Source organism: Eublepharis macularius, chromosome 2 (genome assembly GCF_028583425.1).
Source record: "Eublepharis macularius isolate TG4126 chromosome 2, MPM_Emac_v1.0, whole genome shotgun sequence".
NCBI lineage: Eukaryota > Metazoa > Chordata > Lepidosauria > Squamata > Eublepharidae > Eublepharis > Eublepharis macularius.
Window position 1 is genome coordinate 18,255,708 of NC_072791.1, and position 19,359 is coordinate 18,275,066.

The window sequence follows — 19,359 nt, forward strand, 5'->3', positions numbered from 1 at the left end:
TTGTTATTCTGTCCGCAACACAGAAATCTCAGCTTCATTTTTTTTTAACTAACTCTTTTAGAAGGCTAGGATTCGTATCTATGCCCACCAAAAGATCTCCAACAAAATGTAGCAGAAGTGGGACGCAACAGCTGTATAAGAACCTTTGCTCAAGGCAAGAGGTAGAGATTTGCCCAAATCTAAATGGAACGTTTTACTACTGAGCACAGATGTGACTCCCAGAGCAGCTTTGGTTTTTACTCACGCCATGTCACCAGCCGATTGCACACTTATTCTGGGATTCAATTAACATGATTTATTTTAACATTAGAAGTAGGGCTGCAAACCTCCAGGTCGGGCTTGGAGCGCTGCTGGTCTGTAGACTACAGAGATCATTTATCTGGGGGTAACGGCAGCTTCCGACGGCAAACTCTATGGCATCTCATCCCTGCTGAGCTGTCTCCCTTCCGCAAACTCTGCCTGCCGCAGAACCATCCCCAGATCTCCAGGAATCTCCCAAGAGTTGGCAACCCAGATAGAACTGATGCTTGCAGTCTACGTCACATCTCCCATGTAATGTTCTCCTTTGGATTTTATGGAGAACGAGGAAGCTGCTTACTCACAGTTTTTTATGCTGCCTTTCATGATCTATTTCCAGAGCAGTAGGCAACTTACACTTGCAACAACTAAATCATGAAACATCGTAAAACAATCGCAAACCTATTAAAACTGCTTCAGTACCCAACCGGAGCTCATTCATGCAGTGGTTTGTTTCAAAACATCCAGCTCAGCACCAAAAAAATGAGCGAAGAGGCTGCAGCTCCGTCCCACCTTTATGTCCCCCAATCAAGACTGAGCGCAGTCTGCACTAAAACAACTGGAAGACCATACAAATTCAGCACCACGAACAGCAGCCTTACAAATCATGAGAAATGTGTATGTTTTCGCTGGGAGTTTGCAGATTTTCTTACTGTTTGAATTATTACTGCTTTGCCTAGTTTAGTCCAGGGCTGTTCTTCCCGGGGAGAGGCAAACTAGCTAAGTGAGGCATTGAATCCCAGCCACATTGACAATCTTAATTAGTTTTCCCTCTGGCTCCAGAAAGTTCATTAGATGCTGCCCACACATTTCCACCCACAACGGCTGATTCCGCACACGTTGGATAATGCACTTTCAATGCACTTTAGCTATCATTTAGAAGTGGATTTTTTGTTTCACACTCGAAAAATTCAGCTCCAAACGATCTCTAAAGAGGATTGGAAGTGCATTATCCAATGTGTGCCGGAATCAGCCATTGTCACAGCTGCAGACATCTCTCCTTAAGGTAGGATGAGAGTGAATAGTCTACAACTCAGTGAAGAAGAGAGAGAATCAGTAGAGCAGTTAGCAAAGGAAATGCCTGTTCTGGATGTGATTGCACTAACTGTAAAGGATCAGACAGGGAGGTGGGCACTTTTCCTAGATCTCCCCTTGCTAATTGAACCTCAGGTGAAGGCTGCGGCCAGAAGTATCTTTTATCAGCTTCATTGGATTCACTAGTTGCGCCTGCTATTGATACACACAGCCCTTGTTAAATCATGTCTCGAGGAGTTCTGGACTACATCATAATGCGATCTACGTGCCTTTGAGGATTTTTGTGAAGCTACAGTGTGTTTGAGCTGGATGGGAGTGAGAGAAAATAATACCGGTGCTCCTGAATTTGCATTGCTTTCCTGTATGGTTTCAGGCACAATTCAAAGTGCTTATTTGGACATTTTAAAACCTACACAGTATGGGCCCAAATCATTTGGGAAGTTCTGGTTCCTACAATATTCCTCTTACTCACTGAGATTTTTAAATAATTTATTTATAGTCCACCTTTCTGACTGAGACTCAAGGTGGATTACACAAGGTAAATCATTGCAATCCATAGGATGAGCCATCCAATAAGCAATGTAATAGGGCTAGGATTACATGTATCTGAAATAAGACATGAATGAAACAATCCAGTGAACTATCAGGGAAAAGGAAACAATGAAGAAATTCTGCTGCCCCCTGCAAGATTATATATATTTTTTCCTCCCAATTTTTTCCCCTTTAACTGACTGCTCTCAATATCCCACACCTCCTAGAGCAATTCAGTACTCATCATACTATTCTGAGAGTCCTCCCCTTACTTAATTCAAAAAGTAGGGTTAACAGTTGCAGCTGGCAATCCATTGGGAGATCGTTTAGATCACCATGAGATCCTGGGGTGGGACAGCTACACTGGAATTGGTGCAAGGTGCCACATCATTTCTGACACTAAACTGGAAGTCACATCATGCTGATGCACTAGGATTTGCATAAAACTAGAGTTTGGGATTCATCCTAAAGTTTTAACACGATGGCATTACTTCCAGTTTTGTATCATAAGTGACATGGCGTAATCAGGACAGGACAGGGAGCGCACGGCAAGCCGGCCGCCCCCTCAGCGGGGCAGGTGAGTGGCGCGGGTGGCCTCCCAGCTCTCCAGGCCATTCACCTGCCCGGCTGATGGGGTGGCCAGCTTGCTGCATGCTCCCTATCCTGCTGGGCAGGCGAATGGCGCGGGCGGCTGCTCAGCTGCCCGCACGCTCCTGGAGGCTGGCAGCTGTGCCTGGTGCCCCCTCTTTGGTGGCGCCGGGGGCAGACTACCCCCCTGCCCCCCCTCGATCCAGCCCTCCTGATTGTAATGAGGTGATGGGGGGGGGCAGTCAGGCATTTTATTGTTAGAGGGGGTGATAAGTTTTATAGATCTGCTTAAACCTGCTGAAGGTTTTAAACACAATATTGCATTTGAGAGCTTTTTCAGCTTAAAGGGGCTCTAGAAAAGTTTTAACTAGTTTAATTAAACGAAAACATGTTTGTTACATAGAAATGGAAGTTGATATTGTTGGGAGGCATGCCACACTCCCTCTCATTGTACTTCCCCCTGAAACATACAGGGCAAAAATTGCATCAAATGAAACAAAACCATCGCCCCCGGTTTACAGCTCGATCCTAAGTATCATTTCACCACCGTGGGTTACCTGGCTTAATTTTTCCTTTTTGGATAGCGCTGCAGAATGTAATGTTTCCAGATCCTCCTTCCCACTGAGCTTTCTTTTAAGGCTGAACTGCACTTTGTAGGGCTCAGAATACTGCAATATCTTGAGCGCATCTTCATATTTGATGTTGTCAAAAAATATCGTGGCACTCAGAAGTTGGTCACCTGCAAGGAAGCAGTAAGTAACAGGGTTTCAAAATATTAGAACCGATTGATTGGCTCCGGGTTTATACAAAGACTGGCCTGCCTAACCTCATGCGAGGAGTACACTCTATCAGAGGGTTTTTCTAAACCCTAGAAACGAAATATCCAAGACAGTCTGTTAAATGATTTAGAAATCAATATTGCGGTGTTACTGAAACCCTAGTTACTGCAATCAACTCATGAGACTATTTAGGCATAATTTGTCTCTGTTCGGTATGCAGAATCTTGTTTCTCTACACACTTCTTCACGTTTACCTTGCATACTTAGTAAGCTGACACCGGCCATAGAACTATTTGCCATCTCTAAGATGAATTCAACACATCTTCCCTTTTGAATCAGAGTAGGGTTATCACCTTCTAGGTGTGGCCTGGAGTTCTCCCGGAATTATGGACAATCTCCAGACTACAGAAATTAATTCCCATGGGAAAGACAGCTTCAGAGGACGGATTCTACGGCATCGCGTTGCTGCTCAGCTCCCCCTCCTCACAACTCCACCCTGCTCAGGCTCTACTCCCAAATATCCAGGGATTTCCTTACTTAGAGTTGGCAACCTTAAGTCAGAGTATCTCATGGAAATTATGCCAGACCTTTCTACTTGTTTCTAGTACTTCAAGCTTTCTGGCATTTCCTTTTAACCTAGAGTTAATGTCTGCTGTGCCTGCACAAGAAACAACTCTCCACTTATATTAACGGGAGATGATATTGAAGGAGTGGTAACTCCGCGGACACATCAGAGCCTATAAAGGATCAGTGGGTCAGGCTGCTTGGGGGTCATGCAGTGGGTCATGAAGCCTTTGCTCGACTCAGCACCGGACGTTATGTTACTGAGGGCTTAAGTGCAAGTCAAAAGTGGATGAAGGATATGTTGGAGTGCACATATACCATCTTTGAGAAAGGGATTCCAGAAACGGGACTCTGCACCGGTTTCCCGTCAGATGGATAATTCTACATGATTTATGACCTATAGTGCTTTCCTGGCCATTTATATTGTTGCATTGAATTGCATTGGACTGAGTTATTCTGTTTATGGATTCATGTATTTAGCTATATAGCTGTGGTTATGGACTATTTGTTATACCAGCACTGAGCACTTTTGGGTCTTGTCACAAAGACTGTATGTATTAATATAACTTTGCATTGTGAATGGATTTTGAATATTGTATGAATTGCATGTAATCTGGCAAATTGTAATTGTACTGAATATATGAGTGTTCACTTTTGAAGTGGGTGTCGTTAGGTGGTCCTGAATTCTTTTGTTAACTTGCTTGTGATGAAAAGCATCCCATATTTGCGAACGGATGAACATGCATGCAGAATTCCAGGTATTAACCAGAAAAAAAAATATCTGTATGAACATAGCATTGGCCTGCTATATTAGTACACTTTAGCCACTCACACTATCAAGTTGCAACTGGAAGGGAAGTCAAGGCTAGTCCTTTCTTACAGACAATTATCACACAAGCCAAAAGAGTCCAGTAGTACCTTTAAGACTAACCAATTTTACTGTAGCATAAGCTTTCGAGAATCACAGTTCTCTTCGTCAAATGCATGGAAGGTCCGAAGAGAACTGTGATTCTCAAAAGCTTATGTTACGGTACAGTTGGTTAGTCTTAAAGGTGCTACTGGACTCTTTTCTATTTTGCTACTACAGGCTAATACGGCTAACTCCTCTGGATCTATCACCCAAGCCAGTTTTTCAAGTTGCACAAAGATTACTTTCACGATCGTAAAATGTATAGTGTGCCTTTTATCTCACAGATCACACAAAGTGTGTAGCCATACCTGTTTATCTTGGGAACCTCACCAAAACATGCAAACCTAGTGACTTCAGCCTCGCATTCCTAAATTCAGGATTCCTAGATTTCCATCAAATATCTGGTTTTCAGTGGCCTGAAATCAGCTACAGGGTTGTGTAAGAGATAGGTTGTGTATGGTGCAGTGATTCTACGAACAAAAATATCTTAATTTTGCTAACTGGATAATGTGGAATAATTTACCAATATTATAGTAATTTACACTGTAAAGAAATAGTTCAGAAAGATGTTCTGGTCAAGGAATAAGGAGTGTGGACTATACTACTGTGTATATAGTAAATTCTGTCTGTTGCTTTAAGTATGATCCTACTATAGAATTTCTGTATTGTTTGTTTCAAGTTAATGTTTTTGTTTTGTTTTTTCTTGGTCTGTTTTCAGATTTTTGCAATCCAAACCCTATTGCATTATCCACTGGACGTCCTATTTCTGTAGATTTAAACTGTCTTGCAAGGTGAGCTAAATTATGAGATGCCAGGCACGTGTTCTTTGTGTGTTGGGTTCCTGCAGGTTTACATGGGAAGTGTAGTCAGCCCCGCCCCCAAGCTCCTGGAGGAAAACCCGAGCAGATCTGATTTTTTTGCAAGAGACTCTCTCTCTTGCAAAAATGCTCTGCTCAGGTTTTCCTCCGGGAGCTTGGGCGTAGCGGGGCATAGCAGAGCAGCAGCAGCAGGGCCAGAAGGATGGGAAGGAAAGAGACAGCGAGGGGAGCCCCAAACTGACAGGTGGCTAGCAGTGGCAGAAGGAGCTGCTAAGGCTGCTGTCTCAGCTGCTGGACTAAGAGCTCCTTCCCACAGAGCTTCGAGCTCGGAGGCTCAAGTCTCCTTCCCCTTGCTGTGGGAAGGAATGGTGGAGTTGATGGAAGCCAGAGTTGCCTCCCCCTGTGCTGCTGCCTGCCTCTTTCTCCTGCTGCAGCCTCTCCTCGGCCCTGCACTCTCAGAAACGCAGGTGATGGAAGGCAAAGCAGCACCAGCAAGCCGAAGCCTCCCGCCTTCCTGAGAAGGGCTGTGAGGTGTGAGCATTGCTGGCGGGCAGCCTCGCCAGCCTTCCTTCAGGTGGGTCTGGCTGAGGAGGAAGCGGCTCTCCCTATCTCCTGAGCTGCTCTGCCTTTTGCCCGCCCCCAGCCCAGTGTGAGAGTCTCAAGGCGGGGAAGGAGAGTGTCAGTGTTTTATTTACAACTCAGACTGCCAGGAAAGGCTGCTCGCACCCCTGAGACTTGCTGGCAGAAAGAACTGCCAGTACTGTATACAAGCGTATACCCCCCAGAAAAAAAGCTCCGCCTCAATTATTTTAAATGTCCTTTTTGTAATTAAGGTATCTTAAAAGTTTGACTCAGCCTTCCATCTTTCCAAGGTCGGTAAAGTAAGTACCCAGTTCCTTGGGGGTAAAGTGTAGAGGACTGGGGAAGGCAATGGCAAACCACCCCATAAGAAAAAGTCTGCCAAGAAAACGTCGTGATGCGATGTCCCCCCATGGGTCAGTAATGACTCAGTGCTTGCACAGGGGACTGCCTTTACTTTTTAATGAAGTGATTAATTCAGGGGTCATTTCCTAGAAAAAGAACTGCAGGAACTCATTAGCATATCTCATTAGCATATGCGACAACCCCTGACATCACCGGAAGTGTGTCAGAAGGCACCATCCACCCCTCAGGCCCCTTTCCCCAAAAATCTCCAGGTATTTCCTTAAAGCAGAATGAACTCAAAGCAGCTTACCCTCCTCTGGAGAGCCAGCCCTGCTTGCTTGCTTGCTTGCTTGCATGCATGCACTCTCTCTCACAAGTCACAAATGAAAATAAAGCAGCAGAATGAATTCAAAGCAGTTTATGTTCCTTTGGAGCCCAGTCCCACTCGGCTTGCACTCACTCACTCATTTTCTCTCTCTCTCTCCCTCTCTCACGAGTCACAAATGAAAATAAAGCAGCAGAGCAGCAGAGGACAGCCAGGAGGAAAAAAAATCACGTGGGCAGGGCCAAAACCCACGTGACCTCTTTTCAGCGCTACCGGAATGCTATTCTGGCATGTTCTGCCTCCAAATGAGCCCTGGATTAATTAAAATGATTAATTAAAATTAGGATCTACTGCTATTTGTTCATCACACCTCACTTTGTTCTCCCGGGTAGGGAGGTCCAAAATGTTCAAATGCACAGTGGTTCAACTTCTAAAAATTAGATTATTTTCCTGGAAAACAGGTAAAAACAAAATTGTAATATAACAATACCTTCTCTCAGACTGAATAACTTTGAAGCTGGGGACTCCTTCAGCACTTGCTTCACAAATATTCCTTCGTTACCTCCGCCAGCCACGCTAAACCCACTTGCGCCAGATTCGACTTCTGTGTGTAAAGTCACCTCCATAGACTCCTAGGAACCACAGATAAAGTGTCATGAAACATCTTTTCTAGTCATCCGTGTCATTAAGCCAGCAACCACCATGCTCAAGAAATATGGTTTCAAACATTTACTGATGTTATGACGTATCTAAGCAATATGGCCCCGCTTCACAAAAGCAATAAAGAGTTCAGTCTTTTTTTATTACCTATTTTATAGTTGCATGAAATAAATGGTAAATAAGTTGAACAAGTAGGGGGGCTTGCAATGACTTGCAGGGGGCATCTCATTTCCTTCTCCTACCACTTTCTCTTTCCCTTCCTTGAAAGCCCCCAGGGTCTCTACCCTTTTCCTGCCTCCTTCTGTCCTCTCCACCCTTTCTCGCTGAGACTCACCCAGCACTGGGCTGATCTAAGCACCTCTGCACCCAAATGGTGTGATGGGGAGGGATTTATAAGACTACTGCCGAGAGATACGAAACTGAAAGATAGTCAGATATTGCTTGCTGAAAATAAATGAGCACTCATTCAACCAATCCTTCACCTGGGATTTGGAAGGAGAAACAACATAACCTGAGTGGTGGTGCTTAAAGGTGTTATTTTAAAAGCTAATGGGGGCAGCAGGGCTTTAATTCCAAGGTGTGGAGCAAGGTGGGGGTGGGTGGGTGGGCTTGGAGGCAGTATCCCAAAACATCCCCCTAACAGACCTTCATCCAGATGGATCTGTCCCTGTGCCTAGCTGAGCCCCCACCCATGCGGCGTGGAGGAGCAGGATCATTGGCCTAGGATGCCAAAAACCCTTGGGCCAACACGGAACGACTGGAGCCATCCATACACACTCGGAAATAACTAACTAACTCAGGGATAGAGCACCTGCTCGGCTTGCTGATGGTCCCACCCCAACATTATTTTTTTGAATTTATATTCCGCTTTCCCTGCACGTAGGCTCAGAGCAGATCATCTCCAGTTAAAAAAAGATCAGGTCATAGGTGATGTGAAAGACCTCCGTTGGAGACCCTGGAGGGCCACTGTGAGTCTGAGTAGATAATACGGACCCTGATGGGCCAATGGACTGATCCATTATAAGGCAGTTTCATGTGTTTCTGGTGTGCTGATTGGTTGGTTCCGCTTGCTAGATCAGGGCCTGTGCGTGAAACATATAGGCTTGGATCCAACAGTTCTGCCGGGAACATGACTTCCTCTGGGGAAACTCAAATCCCCCGTCCCCTCGAATTTCAGGGGCATTTTGAGCTGCAGCAGGCGGTGAGGTGTGAGAAAGTTTTCCTACATCGGTGGAAATTGTTCCTTCCACAGAAACTCTCTGTTGGATCCAAGCCACAGACCGGTTTGCCAATTTCGATAACTCCAAACACCTGCTTTGGGACTCGGTCCAGTCTCGTCTTTCCTCTTCCTCCTTACAAGAAGTCATTGTTTATCTTAAGGTTGACAGTGCTGATCATCTGGTGCACTGCTATGAGCTGGAGAGGAAGGAGTCACCTCCACGTCAATTATACTTCATTATTTTTAAAATGTAAACTACCTTGGGGATCCCTCAGGATTAAAGGGCAAGGTTAAAAAAAAATCCAATAAATAAACATTCTTCTGCGGCTGACCCATAAAGTCCATGCTTGCACCTACCTGGCTACATTCAGTACCTGGGCCAAGGTGGGGCTCAGCACAATTCACTTTAAAGTGCTCGAACACAATGCCCTTTTGTGTCGAAGGGCGTGGCCGATGTGTATCAGAAGCTCACCTGTGAATCACTCATTTTGATGGAAGAATCCCTTCTTTGTCTGTTCTCTATATCTTGCTGAAGCTGGAAATACAAGTGTGATCTTTAGAGCTTAGCTATGACAGATTTGCAAATCTCTTTGGGCGGCTGTCAGCCTGTACTCCCTGATTCTGATTCCCCTGCCCCCTTCCCAGTGGATGACATTGCACTTCACCAAAGGTACGCTAAAATGACTGGGCGGATAAAGTTTCCAAAGGATCCTATCGTGGGGGCCTGAGATAATGAGTTGTCTACCCAAGGATTTCGTTAGCCCTTTGTTTGCTGGGGAAAATGAAGAATCAGCAACCAATGGCACGGCAATCCCCTCTTCAGACTATGGAGGCAAATCTATGGAGGCAAAAGAAGTTTCCCAACATTCCAACTGTTTAGTGTGATCAGTCGAAAGAGGCAAAGCTAGGAAGAAAGGAGCAGGCTGGATTGTCTATGCCTGGAGACACCAGAGTTTATCCTTTATCCTAGAGGTGGGTCTGAACTCAACCTTTTACTTTCTGCAGTGTTTAGTTCACTGCCCTCGAGGACACTGTTACTGAAGGGCCTAACCAGGGGTCATTTCGTAGAAAAAGAGCGGGAGGAACTCATTAGCATAACTCATTAGCATATGCCACACCCCTTGACATCACCAGAAGTGTGTCATTAGCACAACTGGTTTGCATATGCCACACCCTCTGACATCACCTATCCTGGCTGTTTCGGACCCAATCCTGGCCATTCAGGGCCGAAATTGGGCCCAAAATGGCAAAAAGGGGCTGAAAATGGCCGAAAAGGGGCCCAAAATGGTCAGGCTCAGGCTGCTGCTGAACAGGAGAGTGATCCACCACCCATCAGAGGCCTGATCCGGGCCGTTTCGGCCCCAATCCAGGCTGAAACGGGCTCAAAATGGCTGAGAGTCAGGTAGGCGGGGTCACCTGACATGTGACTTCTTTGGAGAACTGCCGGAACTGCGTTCCTGTGCATTCCCCCTCGAAATGTTCACTGGGCCTAACCATATGTTATTTTCCCTTGGGACTTCACTGGATCAGGTGGAGATGTGTGTTCAGAAGTTCCATCCTTCCCAGCCAAGGGCCCAATTCAGATCAGGACAACAGTGCACCAAAAAAGGGGACTTAGATCTCCCCCTGAGCCATTTCCTGACTGGAAATGGCTTCAGGGGAATGCTATGTGTACCGCTGCGGAAACACAGCATGGAGAAAATGTAACAGGTAGTTAGGCTTCTGAGAGGGAGCTAGGCCTTATAGCCGGCTGCCCATCCCACATGGGTAAGGGGCTCCAGGAAGGGGAATCTGTCCTCCATAGGCAATCTGTCTGTTCTAATAATGGACAAAAACAAAAAGAATTCCAGTGGCACCTTAAGTTTCACAGCATGGCTATTATAAGGAACATCTTACTACAGATAAGAAAATACCATAAGAGACAGTAGAGGTGGAGAGGTGGCATAACTTGTTTTCTAAATGAATCAAAAAAATAAATTCAGGGGATTCAGAAAGCTGAAGACCTGCCATTATTGAAACGACATTATACAAATGCTCCCTTTGTATCAACCCTTACCTTTTTATTAAAATACTCGTCTTCTATGCAGTACTCATATACTGGAGAAGATCCTTGTGGTCTTGGTCGTATGTTTTCTGACGTCACTTCATCGACCTGAAGGTATGGGATTGGAACAAAACACAACAAATAATTCCCATTAGCCACTGGTTATCTTATTATTTCTGGAGCTATCAGCTTTGCAATTGAAAAAGTTAAAAACTTTTATGGACCAGGGAGAGGAGATGGGAAATTCACTGAAATTCACTGCTGTCCTTGTTGAAAAGAATCAAAACTAAAATTCAGCATTGAAAGGTATCCAACATAGTCTTGTGTGGGAAAACCAAGTTCAAGGATAATAGTTCTCTGAATGTGGGATGCTGGAGGGCTTGCCATCTGCAAAAGACAGCTGCTGCGGCTTTCTCAGTGGACTCTTTGGTCTCAACCAACAGAGTTCTACTTATGTTCTTAAATTTTTTTTGTTTGGAATGAGAGTCACAGTAAGCGTTCTAAAATAGTCAAGTAGCAGAGGGCGCACAAGAAGTTTGTCTTCATCCTTGTTCTACACAAATCGTCCTGAGTCTGGAGTTCCATGTGTGCAACAATAGGAATTTGGAGCTCCTCTGTGCTGAGGGTCTGGCCGCTTGCATTGAGCATAGCTCCAGGTACAATTCCATTTGCACGTATCCCTCTGCTGAAGAATATCAGGAAACTCCATTGAACTCCTCAACCTCAAAAGCAGACCCTGAATGCAAAACCATCTAAAGCAATGCAAGATACTCACGGAATCATCTTCTGCATCAGCTTCACCGTCAGCCTCAGTGTCTTCTGGTCTCAGTTGTCTACCCGAAGCTGGAATGACCACAGAAGACATCAAATAATCATGCCGCCTACAGCAGTTAAAACTAGACCTCAGAACAGATCCAAAATCGACCTATGTCCCAAATCTGGTACTACATCATCATCATCATCATCGTATGGGGGGAAAGTTCAGCATAGACAGCACTGATCTAGATAGATTAGTGGTAGCTTGGGAAGGGGCCACAGCTCAGAGGTAGAACATCTGCTTTGCATACAGAAGGTCCCAGGTTCAATCCCTGATATCTACAGCTAAAAGCATCAGGTAGTAGGTGTTGCGAAAGTCATCTACCTGAAACCCTGGAGAGTCTCTTCTTCTTCATCTTCATCTTATTCATCATCACAACAATAACAACAACTGTGTTTATATACCGCTCTTCTAAACAGATTAGTGCCCCACCCAGAGCGGTGAACAAGTTAGTATTATTATTATCCCTACAACACAGCTGGGGAGCTGGGGCTGAGAGGAGTGGCTTACCCAAGGCCGCCTACTGAGCTCATGGCAGTAGTGGGATTTGAACCAGTAGAGTGCTGATTTGCAGCTGAATCTCTTAACCACTGTGCTACAGCAGCTCTACCTGTGGTCGTGGGCAGGAAAAAACAACTGGTTTGTATCCTCTTTGCCATCAAAAGACACATCCATCCAGTTCACTAGAGATCAAAGGAGCATTGTGATCAAGGGGAAATACTTCTTTATTCAGCGAGTAGTTAAATGGTAAGACTCAATGCCAGGGCAAGTAGTGACAGACATGAGTACAGATGGCTTTACAAGGGGGCTAAGGAGGTTCATGGAGGAGAGAGCCACCAAAGACAGCAAACCTTTCATTATGAGCGCTGGGGTGAGTGTGTTTGAATGCTGAGCCATGGACAGCCGGGCTCCCTCTCATCTCAAACGCAATTACTCAGTGCCTGCTGACTCCAGCTACCCTCTTCTTTCTCTCCTGGCTGCTAGGAGGAGGAAGTGGTGGGAAGGAGTGGGCAGCGGAACAGGAGGAACAGCGAGAGCTCAAACACCATGGTGCTCAACACCCCCCTTCTCTGCCTGCCTGCCTCTTTCCTTTGTCGTGGTGGGAGGCAGTGGAAAGGGAGGTCAGCAGCAGCCAAACATTGTCAGCACTCAGCACCCATCTTCCCTCCGCCTCTCTTGACTTTTCCCTTCCAGTGGTCTCCCCCTCCCTCGCCCAAGTAACCGGCCATCTCTAGCTTCTTCCATTATACCATCTGCATCTTCATTTCACCCACTGCAGTGTCCCAAGATGCTTTCTGTCCATCATCTGCACAAATGCAGACAATGCTTCTCTGCTTTTTGGAGTTTTTTGCAACTTCCCTTCCAATTTTTTTTGGGGGGGGGGGTCCAAATGTTCTGTAAACCTGAGGTTTTCCCCAAATTTGTAGAAAATTCACTCTGTGTACATGGCCCTAATCTGTGGATTTAACAATCCACATCTGAGACCATGTTGAGAATTAGATACAATAATGAAAGAGAATTATATATAATAATATATAATTAGATATAATAATCACAATGCACAACCCCTGAAATATTCAGCCACTTTTTCTGCATATGAAGTCAGTTTCAGGAGATCATCTCACAAATCAGGGATTGTGAGAGTGGCTAGCATTCAGATGATAACACTAAACCAGAGTTTAATCAAATCGTGGTTCATAAACCACAGTTTATCACGATATGGTACCTGTATGCAATTCTAGGATGCTAGGGCAATAAAACTGGTTTGGATGCTTTCCTGGAACTACATTTATCTAAAAAAATAGACCAGAATAGACAGATAGGGAGTTGCATTTATTTCGGTGGATCACAAGCAGGCATCATAAGGTCTGCCTGCTCAGCAACTTTGAACATTTTCTAAGATCGAATGAGTCTCTCTCCTTTAACTGCAGTAGCCCCAGAGATGAATCATCAGTGTTCTCCCATCAGCTCTGCCTAATGCATTCCACTCTGGAGCTTATAACTTCAGAGGCCCAGTATCTGGCACTTAGCCTCAGTTCACCAGGTACTAAAAAACAAGCCTCTAAAAATGAGAAATACACAGTCTGGTTTGAACAAACCTTGCTTCTTTTACTAAATAAAGCATTTGGACGAAGACACTCTTCACATAAACCCTTAACAAGCGAGGCTTTGTCTCAAAATATTTTTTTTTACAAACTTCATGGAATTCATCGTCGTAACTATTTCCAGTGGACACTGGTTTTGAAACAAGGGGACATTTCTGAAACGAGACCGTGGGAGTTCTGCAGATCAGAACACTCTAAAATCATAAGACTGTAAAACACACAGAGGTTTAGTTTTTTTATACATGAAATGCAGCTGCTGGAGACTTTCTTATGCTGTCATGTGAATTATGTTATTTTCTAAACTTGCTCATTTCCATACACCACATAACTGAATCTAATTAGAGCGCAGAGTGTAAGGCAATGTAGTGTAGTGGTTAGAGTGTTAGGGCTCAGCTAGGCGTGACGAAGTCCCCCTGTCTGCCATGAGGACGTCACTGCTACTTATGGTTTGGATCTTCTTAGTTTTTTTTAAAAACTAGGGCTTGATCCTGAAAGCCTATTGGATGGCGCCCTGGCTGGGCAGAGGCCCAGATGGTCTTGTCCTGTCTAAGGAGGCTTGAAAATGGTACTGGGGAGGGGTAGGACTTCAGCGGCAGTGGTGGTGAGAAATGGTGCTTCCGAGGTGATGGAAATGCCCCTGTCCACTTCCTCATTGCCCAACAAGCACCACCCCTCACCTCCCTTGCCACCAGGGCTGCTGTGGACACTGGTTTCAAAGTAAGGTGGTGGACACAGGAATGCTATTATGCCCACTCAAGCCCTTAGACTAGGAGTAAGGAGATCCAGGTTCAAATCCTCACTCATACTCAATCTCCACATGCGCATGGACACCGACTTGGGGCCTGGGGTGGAAGTAATTTCTCAACAGAGAAGTGCTGGAAGAGGAGAATTCAGTGCTGCCCCTTTCCTCAGGTTTCAGAGGGGGACAAACCAAAGAAAGATAGAGAGGTCAGGGCACTCTGTTTATTGCTCTGATTATCCTTTGATATGCAGAGTGCTGTTCTCAGGATTTCCCCCTTCTGACTTCCTCCTTCTCACTTCTCTTCCTGGCTTTGTTCCAGACACCATCTCTCTCCTTTTCCTTCCTCCATCTTGGAAGCATAGATGCAGGATTTGTTGTAGCATCCATAACCATTCTTAGACTAGACAGGTAGACAGGATCTATCTCTTCTCATTTTCTATCAGAGTATGGAGTTCCTGTAATAAAGAATTCTTATGTCCTTTCTAAATATATGCAAGTGAATGCCTTGTTATTTTCTCTCCTGCACACACACCAGCCAGCAGAACCAGCTCACAACCACCTATAATCATGCTTCCTCTGCTAAACAATAAACTCTGCTAATGGCCCAAACATGGAATCCTTTAATTAGGTTTCTGGGGCCGACATATGATTGATTTATCAAGAAAGACCAACAATTCGTAATAAAATTATAACATTTTCTGATTAGAGAACATACAATTTCACCCTCTTTGGTTTACATTCTTTACTCTCCAGAACTGAATAGTAGCGTAGATTCTTGAATACACAAAACTGCTTTTATTTTCCCTAAATGCACCGCACGGCTGGATCAACTTTTGGCCATCTATCTGCTAAATGTGCCACGTCTATGGTATAAACAGCACAAATATAGTTATGTGACTTGAGGCAATTTATTTCAGTATCTCTTCCACTCCCATTGCAGAATTCCTCCTGGACTTTTGGTTCCAATTGCAAATGGAAGTGGTTATTTAATGCTACATTAAAATAGTACATAACACACGATTTTCATTAGCTCCAGGCCCTCCAGCAGTCTTGAAGGGGCCAGCGATTGTGTGCTAAAGCATGACGACTAAAAATTCAAGAACGGAAGGGTTTTGGTTTTTTTTAGGAGACTGTGGGAACAATCTTAAGTAGGACTACACTTTATTCAATGGGGCTTACTTCCAGGAAAGTGTTCTTAGGACTCTAGTCTGTATTACTCAAATGCAAAAATAAAAAGCACAACCACGAAAGCCGCGTGTCTCTGTGTCACTTTTCCTCCCAGTCCCCGACCTGTACTTTTAAGAACTTCCATCTCTTGTAAGCTGAGGCAGGATCATAAAGTGTCTGTGCGCACATGCTTAAGTATAAATGCTTGCATAAACCACATGCTCCTACTCCCTATATTAAAGTAGCAACATGAATTCTGCACCACCAGCATTGAGGGATTTCATGGCTGAACTTGCTAAGCTAACCATGTTGCACGGTTACCAGTTACCTAACAGAATGTGGTTTTAGTGGTACAACTAGTAAAAAGATGCATGGCTGGCATCGTGAAGGACATCTATATTATATAGTGATGTTGTAGACATGTTAACGACAGAAGTGGGCGTCTTTAAAAGAGACCCACCAAGGGTCAAATATTTCCAAACCTGCCTGCCCTTGGAATACAGAAACACTCATACCCACTATGTAGATCTCCTAACTGAAACCATCTCACAAAAAAGTTTTGTAAATACTTCTAGACACTGGACAAATTGTGTTATTCTACAAGAAGCGAGCTTCTTTTCTCTCCTGCCGACCGCCATCTGTTTCGTTTGCCTATTAATGCGATTATTATTAATGAGGAAACTTATGGGCTCAACTGGGACTGTGGTGTGTCTAGAGTTGCCGACTTACTTTTGAGAAATACCAGAGATTTGAGAGTACAGCCTGGAGACGGTGGGTTTTAGGGAGAGGAGGGACCTTGGTGAGGTATAACGACACGGAGTCTACCCTGCAAAGCAGCCATTTTCTCCAGGGGAACTGATCTCTGGTGGCTGGAGATCAATTGTAATTCTGGGAGATCTCCAGCGACCGCCTGGAGGCTGGCAACACTAGGTGCATGAAAAGAAGATGTTTAAGCTTCTGCCTGCCCCCCCCCCTTTCCAACCTGTAACAGCCCTATTTCCACTGCTGAGGGCTCCACATGTACTGATGGGGTACACTGTGGTTTCCACAACTGGGCAAATAGTGCCTCTTGGGCCACTTCAGGTCAAGAAAACAGTTCTGGGGGGACCCCTCCCATCCCCACACATTGCATTTTTAATCCAAATCAGGACTGTGCATGCCTGAGAATGGAGTGCCCAGTATGGAACTCCCAACACATATCTGATCAGGCAGACCTGGGAAGAACCCTGATAAAACATAATTTGTATGGCCCACCTTCTCCCATATGAACCTGCTCATCCACTCTGGTCATCTTCAGAGGCCCTGCTTTAGGTGCCCCTATCATTTGAGGCCAGACAAGCGGCAACCTGAGAAAGGGCCTTCTTGGTTGTGGCACCAAAACTTAGAATTCCCTCCCAAGGGAATTCATCTGCCTCCCTCTGTCTTTGTCTTCCGCCAGTGGATGAAAACTTCTCGGTTTCATTTGGCATATCCCCAGTAAACTCTTATTGCCACCCCCTCCATGGGTGTGTTTGTATATCTATGTTTTGATTATATCGTTAAATATTTACATATGCATCTGAAATATTGGTTTAATATTCTATGTGTATAATGCCTGATGTTCACTGCTTTGAGGGCCCTATTTGGGTGGAAAGGTGGCATATAATTGTTGTTGTTAATAACAACAATAATAAATTTAGGCCTTAAGTGTGCTGGCTGCTCCTGGAGGAGGATGCACAGCATAACTCTTTTTCATTCATTCATTCGTTCGTTCGTTCGTTCGTTCGTTCGCTTCATTTATACCCTCCTTTTCTCCCCAATGGGGATCCAAAGCAGCTTATAGCATTCCACCCTCTTCCATCTTATCCTCACAACAACCCTGCGAGCTGGGTTAGGCTGAGAGCGTTGTGTGACTGGCCCAGGGTCACCCGATAAGCTTCCATGGCAGAGTGGGGATTCCAACTTGGTTCTCCCAGATCCTAGTCCAACACTCTAACCACTACACCATGCTGGCTTTAAGACCCTTTGCAGACAGCAGGTGGTCAAAAGGAGGTGACAGGGCTTAAAGGAACACGAAGGGGTCACATTCTGCTCTCTGCTCCAAATGCCACAAGGGTTACCGACCTTCAGCTGGTGGCTGGAGATCTACTGGAATTACAACTGATCTACAGGTGACAGAGATCAGTTCCCCTGGAGAAAATGACTACCTTGGACTCTATGGCATTATATGCAGCTGAAAGCCACACCCTCCCTGAACCCCGCCTTCCCCAGAATCCTCCTCCAAAAATCTCCAGGAATTTTCCATCCCAGAGCTGGCGACCCTAGTAGGAAGAAATAAGCCATTGTCTCAGAGGCCCCTGCTGGGCTGCCAAGTGAGGCCACTGGCGGAATAACACACAGAGATGATCAAGGAATGGGATTTGTTTACATGTGAAATTTGTGCTGGGTCTGGTTGTTGTGAAGCGGGGGCAGAGAGGAAATCTCGGTCTGAGGATTCCAAGTTACCCTGGGACCCTGCAGCATTGTAAGGGCCTCTGAGGTGATCTCCCATTCCTGATGGGAATAATTAAGCCACATCAAAGGTTGCCTGCTCCAGGCTGGGAAATTCCTGGAGATTTGGAGGGTGGAACTTTGAGAGGGCAGAATTTGGGGATGGGAGGGACCTCAACAGGGTATAATGCCATACAACCCACCTTGCAAAGCCCTGGAGATCAGTTGTAACTCTGGGACATCTTCAGCCACCACCTGGAGGTTGGCAACCATAGCCACATCCTTCTGGCTGGCAGTGGGCCCTTGCTGGGCAATTGGCCTTCAAAAGTGCCTCACCGTGACATACTGTGATGAACTGATTTGTCTGTTTAGCCTTCCCTACTGATATGGGTGGAATCTCAACCTGCTTCCTGCCCCCTATTCTAGTATCTAAAAAATAAGCAGATTGATTTAGAATCATAGAATGACTCATGGGCAAAACTCAAGCCCATTTGCCTTCTCCTTAAATCTCAGGATTCCTAATGTTTCTTGATTGCAAGCTGTGCCTTCCTGAAACATTTTAACTTGATTAGCGCCCCCCCCCCCACTGCAATGCAATGCAATGCAAAAAATGTATTCTATCCAAAATGGTAGAAAAGAGCAAGAGTCCAGTAGCACTTGTAAGACTAACAAAATTTGTGGTAGGATATGAGCTTCACAGCTCACTAGCTGTGACTCACAAAAGCTCATACTCTTATCACAAATTTTGTTAGTCTTATAAGTGCTACTGGACTCTTGCTCTTTTCTACTGCAACAGACAAACACAGCTACCTATTTTGGTCTATCCAAAATGGTGCGCCTGTCTCCTAAGCACTCTCTAAAGGATTAACAATGTTATTCCACCCCCACCCCCCGTCCTTCCCCCACCCTCATTCCAGCTATGAACTAGGATAGTTCACTGAGTGGTGGTGGTGGAGAGTGCCCTCAAGTTATACCTGACATGGCGACCCCTGCTGGGTTTTTCATGGCAAGAAACTAACAGAGGTGGTTTGCCACTGCCTGCCTCTGCAACCCTGGCCTTCGTTGGAGGTCTCCCATCCAATTACTAAGGCTGACCCTGCTTAGCTTCTTAGATCTGGCTCACCTGGGCTGCACTGAGTGGGGGCACTGAAATGCTGAAAAGCTACACCAGTGGCACTTCAGCCTTCCTTAGTACTCTTAGTGGTAGAAGTCTTAGAAGGCACAACAGAAGAAATCCCCTTTTACAGTCCTCTGTATTTATTTTAGCCCTGCCCCTCCTTAGCTCCGTCTTTTGTCTCCCACCTTCAGTGCATCAACTTCCCTTTGATCCAGGCTTAGTTCCTTTCTAAACAAGTCAAGATTCCT

General features: G+C 45.2%; 1 protein-coding gene across 1 annotated transcript in view; it reads right to left on the bottom strand.

The window, feature by feature from the left end:
- The window catches only part of LOC129324834 (neuroblast differentiation-associated protein AHNAK-like), an 84,232-nt gene that overhangs the window by 27,619 nt on the left and 37,254 nt on the right, over positions 1-19,359 (bottom strand). Inside the window, exons 2-6 of the mRNA XM_054972250.1 lie at positions 11,470-11,537; positions 10,707-10,802; positions 9,123-9,185; positions 7,262-7,403; positions 3,009-3,190 (exon numbers count right to left, since the gene is read on the bottom strand). Of these exons, the coding sequence (XP_054828225.1) occupies positions 3,009-3,190; positions 7,262-7,403; positions 9,123-9,137 (339 nt within the window). The 5' untranslated portion in view covers positions 9,138-9,185; positions 10,707-10,802; positions 11,470-11,537. The remainder of the gene's footprint in view (positions 1-3,008; positions 3,191-7,261; positions 7,404-9,122; positions 9,186-10,706; positions 10,803-11,469; positions 11,538-19,359) is intronic.